This window comes from Carassius carassius, chromosome 20 (assembly GCF_963082965.1).
Source record: "Carassius carassius chromosome 20, fCarCar2.1, whole genome shotgun sequence".
In the NCBI taxonomy this organism is placed as follows: Eukaryota; Metazoa; Chordata; class Actinopteri; order Cypriniformes; family Cyprinidae; genus Carassius; species Carassius carassius.
The window spans coordinates 20,896,471-20,913,541 of NC_081774.1; the positions used below are offsets into that span (position 1 = coordinate 20,896,471).

General features: G+C 35.8%; 2 protein-coding genes across 2 annotated transcripts; both read left to right on the top strand.

Moving 5' to 3' along the window:
- The first annotated feature begins 689 nt into the window (after window positions 1-689).
- LOC132096657 (putative glycerol kinase 5) lies at window positions 690-10,302 on the top strand. The gene is made up of 16 exons (XM_059502149.1): window positions 690-1,021; window positions 1,093-1,186; window positions 2,343-2,418; window positions 2,498-2,591; window positions 4,227-4,358; window positions 4,446-4,521; window positions 5,166-5,227; window positions 5,795-5,868; window positions 5,969-6,029; window positions 6,126-6,252; window positions 6,935-7,039; window positions 7,202-7,296; window positions 7,424-7,527; window positions 8,747-8,806; window positions 8,884-9,017; window positions 9,535-10,302. The coding sequence occupies exons 1-16, from the start codon at window positions 893-895 to the stop codon at window positions 9,699-9,701; spliced, it is 1,590 nt and encodes a 529-aa protein (XP_059358132.1). The 5' UTR covers window positions 690-892; the 3' UTR covers window positions 9,702-10,302.
- Window positions 10,303-10,877: 575 nt separating this feature from the next.
- LOC132096658 (protein phosphatase 1 regulatory subunit 7) lies at window positions 10,878-16,083 on the top strand. The gene is made up of 10 exons (XM_059502150.1): window positions 10,878-10,995; window positions 11,673-11,768; window positions 11,856-11,911; window positions 11,992-12,057; window positions 12,181-12,311; window positions 13,089-13,251; window positions 13,378-13,494; window positions 13,578-13,682; window positions 13,973-14,059; window positions 14,813-16,083. Exons 1-10 carry the CDS (start codon window positions 10,956-10,958, stop codon window positions 14,987-14,989), a joined length of 1,038 nt encoding a protein of 345 aa, XP_059358133.1. The 5' UTR covers window positions 10,878-10,955; the 3' UTR covers window positions 14,990-16,083.
- Window positions 16,084-17,071: the final 988 nt, after the last annotated feature.

The window sequence follows — 17,071 nt, forward strand, 5'->3', positions numbered from 1 at the left end:
ATCTCCTGGAAGATTTGTTTTGTTTGGATGATTCTAGAGACCTTGATGATTATATATATATATATATATATATATATATCATGCCTTCACCATGATTCCTGGAAGTAGGGGTAGGAGGTCGACAGCCACAGCCTCATGTGACAGGAAGGAAGTGGATACCTTATTTTTTTTTCTTGAAATGCTTTATTTGGTTGTTTACTTGCATGTCATTGAGAAATATAACATGGATAACATCTAGAAAAATACTTAAAAAAGGAAAATGACAATTATAAACCGTGGCAAGCAACTATAGTTGCCGGTGGACTGAAATGGGTTAACGTATTTCCGGTATTTATTTAGCAGCTAGTGCACATGACGTCAGCAGCCAATTTCTGAAATGGTACTCTGTCTCTTTAAGAAGCCTCCACACACCTATCGACTGATGTGTGACGTACTGATCTGAACTATTGTACCTCTTGCTGTGTTCTGTGGTGTTAACAGAGGTCAACGCGTCCACTTTAAGTTTTCGCTAACTTTTATCACTCACTGGTGAAAATAAATGATCGTGTTTTTTTTTTTGCTTAAATCGCTACGTAAGGCAAATGTAGACAGTTCGTTTGCCGATTTAAAATAAGGCGCGAGATCACATGCGCGAGTTGGGGAAAGTTTGGCGACACATAACGTTATATACATATGTTTTCGATTGAACGGTGATGTGAACACATTAAATCGGCTTTCTTAACGGATTAAAAAAATATCCCGGTGGTCTGGCGTTCAAGTTTATGGAGGAATGACACTCAAAGGTCTGCGGAGAAAAGTTGAAAACGGGATCATTTGACTCAAGTGTGGATGATCACACACAGCCATGGTGACTAAAGGATCTTTGCGGATATCTGAATGAAGTCATTGTGCAATGGGGACTCGGAGAAACGGCTTCAGCAAACGAGAGACGTTCATTCTCTCTGTTGATGTGGGAACAACCTCCATCAGGTGCCATGTGTACGATAAGAGCGCCAGGATCAGGGGGTCCTGCTCCACGAAGGTAAAGGACCTTTCAGGATTGTGACACTGCCTTCCAGTGTGTGAAATCTGATAGCAGCTTCCTTGTTACAGGTGTCCCTGCTCTATCCTCAGCCTGGATGGGTGGAGATTGACCCCGAGGATCTGTGGAAAGGGTTTGTGACTGTAGTCAAAGGAGCAGTTCAAGGTCAGACTTATTCATTTCGGCTCTTTTATCACACAAGCATACATCACCACCCAACACTTAAGTTGCTTTTAAAAATGTATATATAAATGTCATTGCATCATATTTCAGAACATTAAACCTTAGTGGCATGCTTGCAAACAAATTATGTTTAAACAAATTTTGCATATTAAATAGCAAACTGGAATTAGCCTTTCTGTGTTTTGTAGGGATAAACTGTATTATAATTAAATGTATTAAATCAGAGTATTTTACTTTTTTTTTTTTTTTTTTTTGCCATGATTAATCAAGCCCAGCTTACGGTCTTCTCCGTGTGCATTTGTAACAGGTTTACTATAAGAAAGTATAATTAATAATGCATGTTTGATACTTACTCCTTATAATTATTATTATAATTTTTTTTTTTTTTTGAGTAAACAGTGAGTGAAAATAATGAAAAACTGCATTTTTGTAATCACATCATCCTGGGGCAGTTTATGGCATTATTAAAGTTAGTGTTATTGCACATATGACACGGTGTACAATTTCACAGTCCAAACGTTCAAAACATATACAATTGTTATATAAAAATGAAACCATAATAGCATTAAAAAAAACTCATTGTTGAGCATTTCTTTCACATGCTTCTTTTAATGAATAAAGTTTTAGGTTTACCAATAAATAAATGCATACATAAGGCAGATTGGAAAGAGAATCTAAAACAAATGAATCCATCATATTGGATGTTTGATATGAGAAGGTGTTAATGTACTTTTCAGGGCTACTGTAAATCATTTTGATGTGCAATCTGATCTATATGTGGTTCTCAAGGGTTTGAGGTCCACTAGAGGAGCTTCGCAAACATCCAGAAGGATGAAATTATTTACATTTCTTTATATGAACATACTCTTAATTGAAATGCTAAAAACGCTACAAATAAGGATGTTGAACTCATTAAACTCACATCATCTTTTTAGACTTCATAGTTATCTTTACTGCGACAGAGGTGCCAGGGGTACATACCAGTTTAGATAGAAAGGCCTTTAAATATAGTCTTGGAAGAAGGAAGGCCTTTAAGTCAAAAAGGATGAGAACCTCTGTGATAATTGTAGGTCCGTAAATTTACAATAAGCTTACAATAATGACAGGAATCCTCCTCTCTTCTATCTCTTTGGTTTAGACTCGGGCTTACAGATGTGCCAAATGGAAAGTCTTGGCATCTCAACCCAGAGGGCAACGTTCATCACATGGGACAGGTTCGTATACTTTAAATCCCATGATTGTTTTGCAGAAAACTGACTGAGGTGGCATATATTCCTTTGTTATCATCTCCAGAAACACGGGAGAACCGTTTCATAATTTCATCACGTGGCAGGACTTGAGGGCAGCCGAGTTGGTGAGATCGTGGAACAGGTCGTGCACTATGAAGGTGAGGCTGCTGTGCATGATGTCATCTCGGGGTATATTTGTTCATGTTAGACGCTCCTTGTGACAAACACTGCTGTAGTAGGGAGTGTATTATGTTTAGACACGATCCAACCAGAAATACTTGAGAATGTTAGAAGCTCATTGGACAATCACTGGAACAGATCAGTCAGCATACTAGCTTGACATTATTGTGTTATTACTGTTTTAATAATACAGACGATTGTGGTTTCAAATAAATGCTGTTCTTTAGAAATTTCTATTCATTAAGAATCCTGAAACACAAAATATTAAGCATATTAACTCTTTTAAAAAATCAACGATGTTAAGGTATGTTTCTTGAGAACCAAAACAAAATATTAAATGAATTTTGAAGTATAGTAAAATATTTTAAAATTTAAGTAATTTTTAACAGTATTACTGTTTTTTTTTGTTGTTGTTGCTGATAATCTCCAAATGCATAAATAATTGCATATATTATTTAATATCAGTTTACAGCAGTTTATTACTGCAAACAAAGTGTGTATTGTTTGGACAGTGACAGAATGAGTGTACGTCAATGAATGAGTGTTTTATTCATTTCAAGTCCTGTAAGCTAAATGAGCAATACAGCAGTGAAACAAGGACCCCTCTGACTGCTCGAGCACGGATTGCCGGTATATCTGAGTGAGGTGCTGACAGTGAATGTGGATGAGAATATTTGGCCTGTGAGGATCTGTTACACAAGCTAAAAGTGCGCATGTTTGAGTCTGCAGAATTCCCTCCTTAGTGGGAGCTTTGAGTTTCATGTTTAAAACCCGGTGTGGCCATGTAATGGTCCAACAGCATTCACATTCATTTGTTTTGTCCTATCAAAACCATGTCAGTTTGTAGAAGACATTTTTAAATGTGTGAGAACTTAAAATCCAGAGCAAACATCCCTGTGTTTGTTGTCTCAGATAAAACTGGTTATTCTTGAACCACTTTCAACAGAGGAAAATGTTTTCAGTATCTTATCACTGAGGGCAGAGGCAAAGCTTGAAGGTGGTGGTCTACTGTTTTTGTTTTTTCTTTAAGTTACTCTTAAAGCATATTCTTGTCAAGTCTGTAATCCTTTTTAAATAAAAAGTGAATAGTTAAAAGGAATAGTTCAACCAAAGATTTGCTGAAAATTCACTCACCCTTAAATGTAGATACGTTTTTGTTTTATTTTTTCTTTTGTACATCATAGACGATGTGGAAAAATGTAGCGTTACATCATTTGCTCACCAGTGGATCCTCTGCAGTGAATGGGTGCCGTCACAATGAGAGTTGAAGCAGCGTTTTGTAAGAAAAAAAAAATGCAACATTTAATCGTTTTTAACTTAAAACAGTTGCTTCCAATTAAAATATGAGTCCTCTATCAATAATATTGCTTTTTCCAGTGAAAACATTGTCTTGTCTGAATCAGGAGAGAAATATGCACAGTTTAGCCACCAAATACAAGCAAATGCAGTCCAAAACACTTCTAAACAAACATGGTGAGCAAGTGATTTAATAGCTAGGTTTATACAAATCTGCTCCTCTACATCTTGGATGGTCCAAGAGTAAATCCATAACATTTTTTTTTTTTTACATTATTGCTTTAATGTTTTTTATTTGCATGTATGTTTAATGGCAGACGGTACACGGAGTGATGAAGATGCTGCACTTCCTCACCAGGCAGAAGCGGTTCCTTGCAGCCAGCCTGGTAGTTTTTACCACCCAGCATGTGTCACTGCGTCTCGTCTGGGCCTTGAACAATATCCCTCAGGTGAACCAGAAGTAGTTAAAGAATGGCAATCAGCAATCGTCTTTTCTAGGACTAGTATATTTATCCCAACCTTCTCTCTCTCCTCAGTTGCGACAGGCAGTCGAAGACGACTCCTGTTATTTTGGGACCATAGACACCTGGCTTCTGTACAAACTGACTAAAGGTGGGTATTTCATTATGAAATAGAAATGTTGTCCTGTTGTATAGAAGCCATTTGAACAGTGAAATGAGATAGCTGAGTGCTAAGTATTCTGGCTGGATTCCATTAAGAAGTTGCAGAAATAAAACCTGTTTGATCTGTAAGAGGCTCTTCAGGGTGATCTGCTCAATGAAAGCGTGCCACAGGTCTGAAATCTTGCATCACTGACTGAACATTATTCTTCTTAGAAAGTCATTTGCCCACAACCCTTGACAAAGGTGAATGGAAGTCACACACCAGTGTTAATGAGTAGTTTTCTGTGATGTTAAATGCAAATTTTAATTGCATAATAATAAAGTTGTTTTTGTCTTTGAAGAACTAGTTGGTTAGTCATGCAAATTATAGTACTAATTATGAATTTATGGCTGTAATGGGGATACATTATAGCAAGCATAATTGAATACCTGTATTTTATTTTTAAATGTGTGTGTGTGTGGGGATATATGTGTATCTGTGTGTATATGTATATAATATATACACACAGTACATATTATATACACAGTACACATACATTATGTAAACAAACTTTTATGTTGGATGTGATTACTCACGATTAATCATTTGACACCCCTATTTTATTGTTTGTTTATATTTTTATTTTTTTGTAGGACTGGTTCATGCTACTGATTACTCTAATGCCAGTGCAACAGCAATATTTGATTCCTATCAGGTCAGTTACAACTGTCCAATCACTATATTTGTGTAGTTGCTGTTATCTGACCATCAACATTGGATTGTGGACTTCAGTACAAACACACGTACAGTGAGAGATCAGACAAAAAAACAGGCACTTAAAGCGAGAGTTCACCCAAAACAACACCCTGATGTTCTTCCAAATCTGCATGACTTTCTTTCAAACAGTGGACACACAAGGAGAAAATATTCTGCTCTTTAATAAATAATTGCTTTGTTTAGGGAACAGGGCAAAACTTTTTCCACTTTGTCATACCACACACCAATTTAAAGTACATCTAAATGAATGCGCATGGTTTTCTGGTCCACAGTTTTCAATAAATGTTTTTTTTTTCATTATGGAAATATATCCTAACTTGCTCCATATCTCACACACACACAAAATGTGTTCCTATAGTTCTAGAATTTCTTTGGGTTGAATCCTCTTTTTAAGGCCTTTCGTGTGTGTGTTTTCTTTTATTTTTCGTCCATATATAGTGTCTTAGACGGTGTTTCTGTAAGTGGTGCTTGTCTGTGCTCATGTGTGTGTTTGTGTGATCATCAGATGTGCTGGAGTGGATTTCTTTGCTCACTCCTCTCTATACCTCTGTCCATCCTCCCCAGTGTGCAGAACACCAGGTACTCGTGCACCCTGAATTGCTCTGGGATTTCCAGAACTCTTGTCTAGTCTGTGTTTGAATGAACAATTAATGAGATTTTTTCTTCTTCTCATATTTAGTCATAAATTTGCCACATGTGATCCTTCCATATTCGGGGTGCCCATCCCAGTCATGTCTGTTGTGAGTATAAATGTTGCCATGAAGTTTGAATAATCTGTGTGTGTGCTTGATTTTGTATTTGGTGCCACAGCCCTACCTTTCATGTCTGTTTCACAGATGGCAGACCAACAAGCAGCCATGTTTGGAGAATGCTGTTTTGACATTGGTGATGTGAAAATTACTATGGGCACAGGGACCTTCATGGACATCAATACAGGAAACAAACCACACACTTCTGTAGCTGGTATGTCATTCCAGTGCTGATCGTACTTTAGCGGATAAGCTTTTTACAGTATTCAGTTGGAAAGAAATGCTACTAAACCACTAGATCCAATCATCTAAGCCAATTAAACAGCATTTTATGCAGAAAATCAAACATTTTGCGGCTTTTAGTGTACACCTACATTCATTTGTTCGAAAAAAAGTATATTTTATTCAACAATTATGGGGACAGTGAAGACCTTTTATATTGTTACAAAAGATTTTTTTTTTTCAAATAAATGTTTTTTCTCTCCCATCAAATAATCCTGAAACAGTTTATCATGGTTTCCACAAAATATTAAGCAACAGGAGTCTGTTTTCAACACTGATCATACAAAATGTTTTTAGCACCAAATCAATATGCAAGAATGATTTCTGAATAATCATGTGGCATTAAAGTCTTGAGTAATGGCTGTTAAAAATTCACGAAAAATATTTCATGTTTGACAGTGTTACTATTTTTGATCATATAAATGCAGCCTCAGTGAACATAAGAGACTTTCATAAAGATTAAAGACTTTTGAACAGTAGTGCACATAACTGGAAACAGCAGGTTAGGGCACGATGTGACTCATTACTCCTCATTTAGCAGTGTGGCGAGTGAGAAATGTGTCCATTTGTTGGTCCTTCTTTATATGACTCTTTTTCATCTGTTCTCTGAATAGGCCTTTATCCGCTGGTGGGTTGGAAGATCGGTGCTGATGTTGTGTATCTGGCTGAAGGTAATGCTGCTGGAACAGGTGCAGCCATTAAATGGGCCCAAGATCTAGGTGAGGAGGAGACTAATGTGGATTTACAAGCATACACACATTTCTTAACTTGAATATGCATTTTTCAGCCCTTTCAGACAGTATATGCATGTTCCACTTAACTATGATCATATATTTAACTTGGATTAAGTAAATAAATAAAATAAATGTAATTTCTTACAGAGCTCTTTTCTGATGTGAAGGAGACCGAGGCTATAGCCACTAGTGTGGAAGACGCAGACGGCGTGTATTTTGTGCCTTCTTTCAGTGGCTTACAGGTGTGTTTTCTGTGTATCCGTCGTACTGTTTTAAAATTGCTATTCATCTCAAATATTTGTTGTAAACGCAAGAGAATTTTATACAGTGTCGTGTCATTTCAAGACCACCTCTGTTGATGTGCTACAGGCCCCTCTGAATGATCCTAAAGCTTGTGCCTCTTTCATGGGCTTAAAGCCTTCCACAACCAAGAGACATCTTGTTCGAGCCATTCTGGAGTCCATAGCATTCAGGTGAGCTTGCAATATCTGACTGTATCATCAGATGTCTCATGATTTAAAGAACGTGGCATGTTAAAGCCATAAAAAGGCAGAAGGCACTGATAGTGTTAAGGTCAGAAAATAACCAGGGCTTTAGGAAAAAAACGGAATTAAACTAAAACGCAATGCAAAATTTACACTAAAAAACAGTGCAAGCTAAATATCAGCTTCAAATCATCTGTTATTGTTCTTGTTGTGATAAAACGCATGATAATCTAAATAAATGATTAACGCCGGTGGAAATGAAAATATTTGAGCATCAGAACACTGCAGGATAGTGTAAACAGACCTTGTTCTCAACCGTATGTTTTGAAGCATATCCAATTTGTAGAGAAGACCAAATTTATCCCCAAGAAACCTGCAAATTCTTAGGCCATTTTAGCTTTAACAGTGTTTGCAGAATAGAAAATGTCACTTGGGTTATAAAGTACATTGGCACACCAAGTTCTTAAAATGAGTTCTTCAACTATCATCTGTCTTGGTGCACAGTCAGAAAACAGAAATGAGAAGTTAACTGGACACAAACCACTATCCCTTGGCTTTCTATACCAATCTAGAGTAGTTAAATAGAGACTTTTTCCAATTTCTCACCATTTCAGAAGTTCCCCCATCAAAAAAACAAAGGCCAAAGTCAATAGCCCAGGATAGTTTTCTTCTCGTGTTCTTCTGTTCCGTCTCCACTGTATATACTGTCTATATACGGTTTCTGGTTCTTCATGTTTGCACTATAAATGTATGCCATAATTAGGGATGCATGCTATAATGGTTATCATGCATATTGGATATATTTATTTTTTGGATTGGTTGTCTCACTCAAAGTTAGTTTTTTACAACTAATAATTGAATAACATTGTTAAATGTAATCTCTAGCAAATACCAAAATGAATATCGGTTTTTAATACTGTACAGTGTAATGTGAAAATTTAACATTTCCAACCCCATCTCGGAAGAATACGTTGTTTTTTTTTAACAAGTTAGCAATTTAGTATGATTTTTGTATTAGCAATTTAGTATGATTCACAATAAAACAACCATTTTAACTAAGCATGAAGGTTGAACCCTATAAACCTAACTCAAATTTGTCATCAATTCACCAAAAAATCAACTGTAAAATAGTTAATGGACTCAGATCGGTATCAACCACAATTTTAATACCAATGCATTCCTTGTCACTTGTGATTCTGATTTTTAGGAACAAGCAGCTCTTTGATATCATGCTTCGAGAAACCCGTATTCCTATCACTAAAATCAGGTGAGGGTTTCTCTGTCGTAGTGCATTGAGCTTGATCCTGCCTGTATGACCTTTTGTGTGCTGCTACACATTTACAGGGCAGATGGAGGTGTTTGCACCAATAATTTCATCATGCAACTCACAGCCGATCTGTTGGGGCGCAAGATAGAACGTCCAAGTCACTTTGACATGTCCTGCCTTGGAGCTGCTTTTGTTGCAGGACTAGGAACAGGTAAGGAACGAGCCACATTTGAGTGCAGCAAACAATGAACTATTCCTTATCTAGGCTTAATCCATCTTAACTCTGTATCATAGTTGGTAATCAAATTTCTAATGCCTCTCTAATATCAAAATGATCAGATATTTTACTGAAAAACCAGTTGTGCACAGATCTTTTACTGAAAAACCTGTTGTGCACAATCTACTACATGCCTTCTGCTGTCTGATTGATAGATTGATAATTGCTTAGCAAGACATTTAGTATAGTTGTAAAAGCATAGTACATGTAGTACATTATCCATACATCATTTCTAGAAAGAATCTTATTAAAATGTGAGTTACAGACATAATACTTCAGACTTTTGAGGAAAGTTTATGTAACAGGATGCAAATATAATACTTAAAGTATCAATTTTCCTTGATTTTTGCCTAAAGGTTCAATAAACATTTTAAATTAAAATAAATAAATGTATTTCAATATCAGGCTTTAAAGGGTTAATCTTCCCGTTTTATTTTGAACCGTCCTTTAGGCTACTGGAGGAACCAAGAAGAGCTGAAGAAGCTTTTGACCACTGACCAACATTTCCTTCCCCAAAGGAGTAAAGCAGATTGGGACAAGGGCGGCCCATACAGAGGTGCACTGCAGAGCTGGGAGAGGGCTCTTCAGCGCTCCATGCACTGGTACAGCCAGCCCTGAGTTACCAGAATACAGGTCTCTTCTGTAAACTCCATGCTCATGTCAACGGGTTTAGGGCAGTACTCTCTGTAACGGAGAAAAACACTTGAACAGTATGATGCAATTTCCAATCTGGATTTGGAAACCTGCATATCAAAGGTTAGTTACAGTTTTGGCAAATCACGGGGGATTTTACAGATTTACAACTTGTTTGTGTAAATCCAAATCACCCAGTTGTGGATCCAGTGATATGATGATGATGATGAAGATGATGAAGAGGCAGGCTGCAGCACATTCCTACTCCTAGTATTATGATTTTGCCAATCAATATTTTAGTCATTAGGCACTAAAAACCTATCAGTGCCTTAATCAGACTACCGTTTTTTTGTTGTTTTGTTTTTTTAAATATGAACACAAATTTATTTAACTGGCTATGTGTTAACACAGTGCATCCATGTTAGTGTATAGTAATTTATACAAACATTCATTAATTCTTTTGTAATTTAGACATGTAATTTTTGTTAATTTTTTCTAATTGCATATATAGTCTTGGCATTGTGTAGGTTATTTTTTTTTATCAAATGTACCTCATAATACAAAATGAAGGCTCAAAACATGCAAAACGTGTGAAACATCCTAGGCTTTTATCAGGATCTTAAAGAGAGAATAGACAGAGAAGATTTGTAAAGATAAATGTATTAATAGATTGTCAAAGAACTAGTGCCATGTTTCGTGTCAGTATGTGTAATTTAGTTGTTTAAATACATTTTCATGATGCCATTTCAGTGTCAACTTGTGTGTATTGTCATGCTAATAAATCAATGGTTTTCAAACTGAGGTCTCTGGACATATAAAACGTGACATTTTTGACTGTAATTAAACATTAACTATGACCCGATAAACGTTTTATAATTTAGTAATGCTTTAATGAAATTAGATGGCTGAAGTGCTGGGGCTCCATATGTCGTATAGCGGAGTCTGCCAATATAATTATTAACCGCTTAAAGTGAATAAAGTCTCACAATAAAAGGCTAAACCTAAAGGATATATTCTATATGTATATCATTTTATGATGATAAACTGGTATGAACAAATATAAATAGAAACATTTATATATAATAGCTAAAAAAAAATGAGAATCTCGGAGTATTTTCGCGTTTTGTTTTGTTCATGTATTAAATTTTACAGTCCATGTGCTTAGGAAACGGATTTCCGGTTTGCTATTGGTCGATCCAGGTGTCAATCATCCAGTAAACTGGGCGGGGTTAAAGAAAAATGGCGACTTTATCTGTGGGAGAGCCTCAAGAGATGGAAGGTGAGCTGACTTGTCTATTTTTAATGATTTATTTTCAACAGGGCCTCTCAATAAAAAATATAAAGATAAAAACAGCGATTATTCTTTTTTTCTCTCACTCTGTATAACCAAGCTGAGATTTTATAGAAATATTAATATACTAGTTGTGCGCTTACCATTCATTCTGACTGCAATGTGTGATTGTTTACGTTTATCACACAGCTAGCTAAAGCTACTCGTATAGTCTGCACGCATGAAACTGCGATAAAGGCTGCTTCATTTCTTGTTTTCTCTTCTGCGTATATTTAAATGCCAGACCTCTGTTAAGCTGTGGTTTTAGTGGTGGGCAGGGCGTCAATCCCAGCACTCCTTGCTGGTTAGCTAACGTATAGCCCTAATTGTAAAAGTCTCAACTGTTTGGATGGATAAAGTGTAGGAGAACCTTAATGTGAACTATCAGAAGTGACAAATCGAGCTTTTCTCGACGCCTCCATTTGTTTCCAGCTGCTGTATCGGCACAGTTTGCTAGCATGCGTCTGCTGTGGGATGTGTGTGTGTGTGTGTGTGTGTGTGGGATGGGTTCATCTAACAGATGGAAGCTTTGAAATGTGAAACGTGCTATCACAATTATTTGGCCCAGATAGCAGCAGTGGCATTTTATAAATAATCGTTATTAATAAAAACTGGTGATTTTAAAGTGGACAGGAGGGGTGAGTCTGAGGAATCTGGTGATGATGAGACCAAGAGGAAGAGTTTCAATGGAGAGGTCGACTCTCTGCATGCTCCTTCGACTGGTGAGACCACCTCGGCATGAGGAAAACAATTAAAACAATGAACTGTATTCTCTGTTTCCTTACCGCTTCTGTCCCTTCCCTTTTTAGTACCCGAGGAGTCACCAGTTGACATGGAGACCATAACTTTAGACCCAGATGAAGAGGTGAGACATGCGGTTTTTGAAAGGTTAGATGGATTATGTTATTAGTACTATGATTCATTGTGTGTTCATTATTTATTTAGGATGTGGATCTGGTCCACTGTCGCATTGGGAAGATTGAGGGTCTGGAGGTTCTCCGGAAGGCAAAGGTGAGGAGATCAAATGCTGGGTGTTTTTGGGGGGTAATATAGTTGGGTTGTCTACTTACTGGATATAGATTTGCTTATTTGGAGTATCGTAAATTGAGTCATTTTCTTTGTTTTTATTATCAGACAATTTCTCTTAGGCAAAACCTCATCAAACGCATTGAGAACTTGGACAGCCTCGTCTCATTGAGGGAGCTCGATCTTTACGACAACCAGATCCGCAAACTAGAGAATCTTCAGGCCCTAACGGAGCTTGAGTAAGTCGGACATGACGCTTATTTTGTAAAACCCTTCTTTTTAAAAAAAATACATTAGACATGTTATTCATACACCGCTATTCAAAAGTTTGCAGTCAGTGTTTTTTTTTTCTAGCCGTTCAATAACAATGCATTCAAAAGTATCATCATATTACAATGATTTCTGAATGATCATGTGACAGCTGCAGTAATTCAGCTATGCCATCAAAGGAATAAATGACATTAAAATAGAAAAGTAATTTTTAATTGTAATAGTAGTTCAATATTGCTTTTTTACTGTATTTTTTAATAAAATAAATGCAACTTTAGTGAGCAAGAGACTTAGTGACTTCACAGTGAATAAAACACATTTATGATAAGCATGATGTTTTTAATTTTCGTATTCAAATCCATTATGATATTTTTGGGGGACACAGATGTCAGGATAACCGTTTTAACATCTTGAAGATTTTTTATTTTTTTTTTAATAAAAATCTTGAAAGGAAAATGTAATTTAGCATGATTGTTTTGCAACAACAAAAGCTGCTGAATTAATATTTAAAAAAAATGTTTACACCAAATCAAAGTTAAGTGGCGCAACTGGCATGCAGTGAAAAAAAAAAAAGAATTTGAGCACCAGAAAGGAAAATCAGTTTTTCAAACCTGTATGAAACCATGAATAGAAAAAATACATTACGAGTTTTCTAAACAGGGTTCTAAGTGTTTTTCTCTCTTGTACTTGAAGAATTGAGAAAGTTCAAATACATTTGTTTTCTCATTTGTAATTGTGATTTGCAGACAGCTAGATGTTTCGTTCAATTTATTGAGGAAGATTGAGGGATTGGAGTGTCTCTCAAAAATCAAGAAGCTCTTCTTGCTTCATAATAAGATTACGAGCATTGCCAACCTCGATCGAATGACGAGCCTCCAGATGCTTGAGCTGGGCTCTAACCGCATCAGGGTGAGACATCCAAAACCACATCTGCTCTTTGTGTGTTACATATTCTTCTTTGCCTACTGTTTAACATTTATCTGCGTCCTGGCTTGATTTTTATGTATGCAAATTCTAATGTTTTGTATATTTTAGATTATTGAGAATCTGGATTCTCTTACTACTTTGGAGAGTTTGTTCCTTGGCACGAATAAAATCACTCAGCTACAGAACCTTGATGGACTGCACAGTCTGACGGTTCTCAGTATCCAGGTGCGTTTGTGCTGAAATTGGGTTTTTTTTTAAGCCAAATTCACATTTTCTGTTGGGTGTTAACACTTGTTCCTGTCTGACAGAGTAACCGCATCACGAGGTTGGAAGGACTCCAGAATCTTGTGAATCTGCGAGAGCTCTACTTGAGTCATAATGGCATTGAAGTCATTGAGGGCCTGGAGAACAACGTAAGATCTACCATGGTTGACCACAGATGCCATACTGTTTCCTGTCAGTTCTAAATTTCATGCACAGAATGTTTGCACAAAATATTTGTGCCTTAAATCTTGTTAAATATCTGTAGCAAATTGCAAGATAAAGAAACTGTTGTAAAATGCATGTTAAGAACCTGTCAGGCTAGAATCTGGTAGTTTCTGGTAGTTTGTCCTCACATCAGTGGTTTTGTTTTCATCCGCCCCAGAATATTTTAGTGCTAGAATATACATATCTCTCATCTTTCTTTCCTTTCTTTTTTTAGAAAAAGCTGACAACTTTGGATATCGCTGCAAACCGGATAAAAAAGATTGAAAATATCAGCCATTTGACTGAATTAAAAGAATTCTGGGTAAGAAAAAAAAAACCTTCTGTTTGTATATTTTATGGCACACTACATGGAGATTTTAAAAACCTTTTCAAAAGTTTGGGGTCAATAAGGTTTTTTTTCATCGGTCCAATTCTCGCTTTACACAAACCATTAACTATGACTTTTACCTCAATAAACCCAAAATATGCTGCTTATTAATAGTTAGTAAAATAGTTAAATTTAGATAATGATTTGGATTAGGAATGTAGAATATGTGCTTTATATTGACTAATAAACAGCCAATATGTTAATACTGACATGCTAATAAGTAACTAGTTAATGGTGAGAATCGTTCCCTGTATTAAAGTGTTACCTTTTATTCTTCTAAGTGCCTTATACTCAACAAGGCTACATTTATTTGATCAAAAATACAGCTCAAAACAATAATACTGTGAAATATTATTACCGTTTTAAATAACTGTTTTCTATTTTAAAGAAGCCATGAAGTGGAGAATAAAAATGTTCTTGATATTTACACACATAAGACATAACACGTACTCTACAATAAAAACATAACACAAGTTTTATCTTTTGTAATGCTATAAATGTCTTTACTTAAAATGTAATACATGTTAACTGAATAAAAGTCATTTTCTTTTGAATGGTATAATATTTAAAAATTGTACTCGAGTATCAATTTACAATGCTTTTTTATTTGAATAACATCTTTAAAAAAAAAAAAAAAAAAAAAGACAAAGCATTGTTCAAAAGCTTTTTTTTTTTTTACTCATACAGATGAATGACAACCAAATTGATAACTGGGCAGACTTGGACGAACTCAAGAACGCCAAAGGTCTAGAGACTGTCTATCTGGAGAGAAACCCTTTGCAGAAGGACCCTCAGTACAGACGCAAGATCATGTTGGCTCTTCCCAGTGTCAGGCAGATAGATGCCACCTACATCCGTTTCTGATCATCCACCTCATAGTGCCCTCCCTCCCTCCCTCACTCAAACCATCCACAGCATATTATAAACGCACCACTACCATATTACCTTCATGGACACCGTATACAATATTTATCTCTTTTATTTACTTTTTAACATCAGAAAAGAAGAATCTCACACTCCCAGTGTTGCTGTTCCACGTGCTGGCACCTTTTACTCACACTATGCTCTGACTTGCGCTATAGTGCGAATGCTTGTTCATTTATTTTCCGTGTAGGACCTGATCAGTCTGAACTCAAAGGAGCTGACGCCTGTTGTTCGGAAAATATATCTGCGCTAAATCTTACTGCCTTTAGCATTTTGGTTAGGAAATCATTTCACCATAGTTATCCCTTCTCTCTTTCATCAATTTAAAACCAAAAATGTCCACCCTGTATGATTTACATCAGGCTTACTTGCTATAGGTGGTGAAAAAGTCTGAATTCACGTTGCATTCAGGTACTGAAGATTGCTATGAGGAACTTCTTATTCTTTGATGTGATCAGGGATTATTTATGTGAGTGTTATGCTCTTAGGGATTCTGTTTGCATATCAGTTCTGTCTCTGGTTGTAGCAGTATGGCTGGTTGAAATGGCATGATGCATATATTTCACTCTTCATTAATACTGAATATTATTAGAGATTAATTAATTATAACTAAGGTTATGCCACGCAATCTTAAGTGGTTTTAGGGATTCACCAGAACAAGGTGATGTCAGGTGATTAGTATGTTTTTTTTAATTGCTTTTTTTTTGTGAAAAATTTAATCTCACATGCCCTCAAAATATTCACACAGAAACACCTCATATTATTGTATGATCTGCTGAGTTGTTTTCTTCCCTCGCAATAGGATGTGAATGGAAGAGGCCACATTGTGGTGACTGTTTGGCCACTCCCATTTGCCATGAAGGAGGGGTTTTACTCAGCTGATGCTTTATGGAATGAACCTACTCTCTTTAAAAGGGTTAAAGAACAACTGCATAGGATTGCTTTTAATTTGCTTGAATTTTCACTTTGTATTACAAGCTTAGTTGACTGTTTCAGAATTGAATGTACTATAAATAAACTGAATTTGAACAATGCTCACTCTTAATATGTTTATTTTGTATTTAAGATGTGCAGGTTACCTCTAATTTCACAATGCAACTCGTTTCACATTAATATTAATATGTAAATACCGCATCAGTGGATATAGCTAAATACAGAAAAGTTGGAAAGACCAAGATCCTAATGGAAATGTTTCAAGAAAGTATATTCTCATTAACTGTATGCATAAATACCAGATACATCTTGTGCATGATTTTCATCGACACAGAGACTTCTAGGCTTTTAATAAAAAGTGACACACAGAAAAGGTCATGCATTTGTCATATTCAAATCAAATATTTGTCATTAAATCATGTTATATAACCACATTCGTTTACATATTAATTTTATTCAGTGTACAATATTACAGCACAATATATTTTACATATGAATATCTGTTTGTATCATTTACTACTTCTAGCCTGTATAACCCTAAATTGAGCTTGTATTGCATGTACGCACAATAAATGATTGCAGTATGCAAAATTTACATTAGATTATTCATGAATCTCAGATTTCGCAACAGAGTAACTGTTAGCAGGGAGTACGACTTGTAAACAGTGTCCCTTTGCAGCAGTTTAATTAAAAAAAATCATAAAGTGTTTGCATATTTTTATTCTTTAGAATAAAAGCAATTTGAAATCTTAAAAATACGTATTTAATTGAATTTAAGATATTCCATGTGTAACAAAATATGCATGTTCCTACCATACATCAAACAGCTTTGCTAAAATCTAACTACAACTATAATTTTTTTTACACAAATAAAATGTTATATTGTAAATATAAATAGATACATTTTAAGAATGAATTTATGTCTGTGGTGTCAGAACAGTGGATGAAAAGGGATTTTGTTTAGACTACTTTCATTGCAGGTGTTGACTGATCTGAGGTGCATGTATGGTGAGTTCTTTTGATACATTTTGCTAAATTTCTGACAATTTCATGTGTCAAACCTGATCAAAATACTGTTATGATCATTGC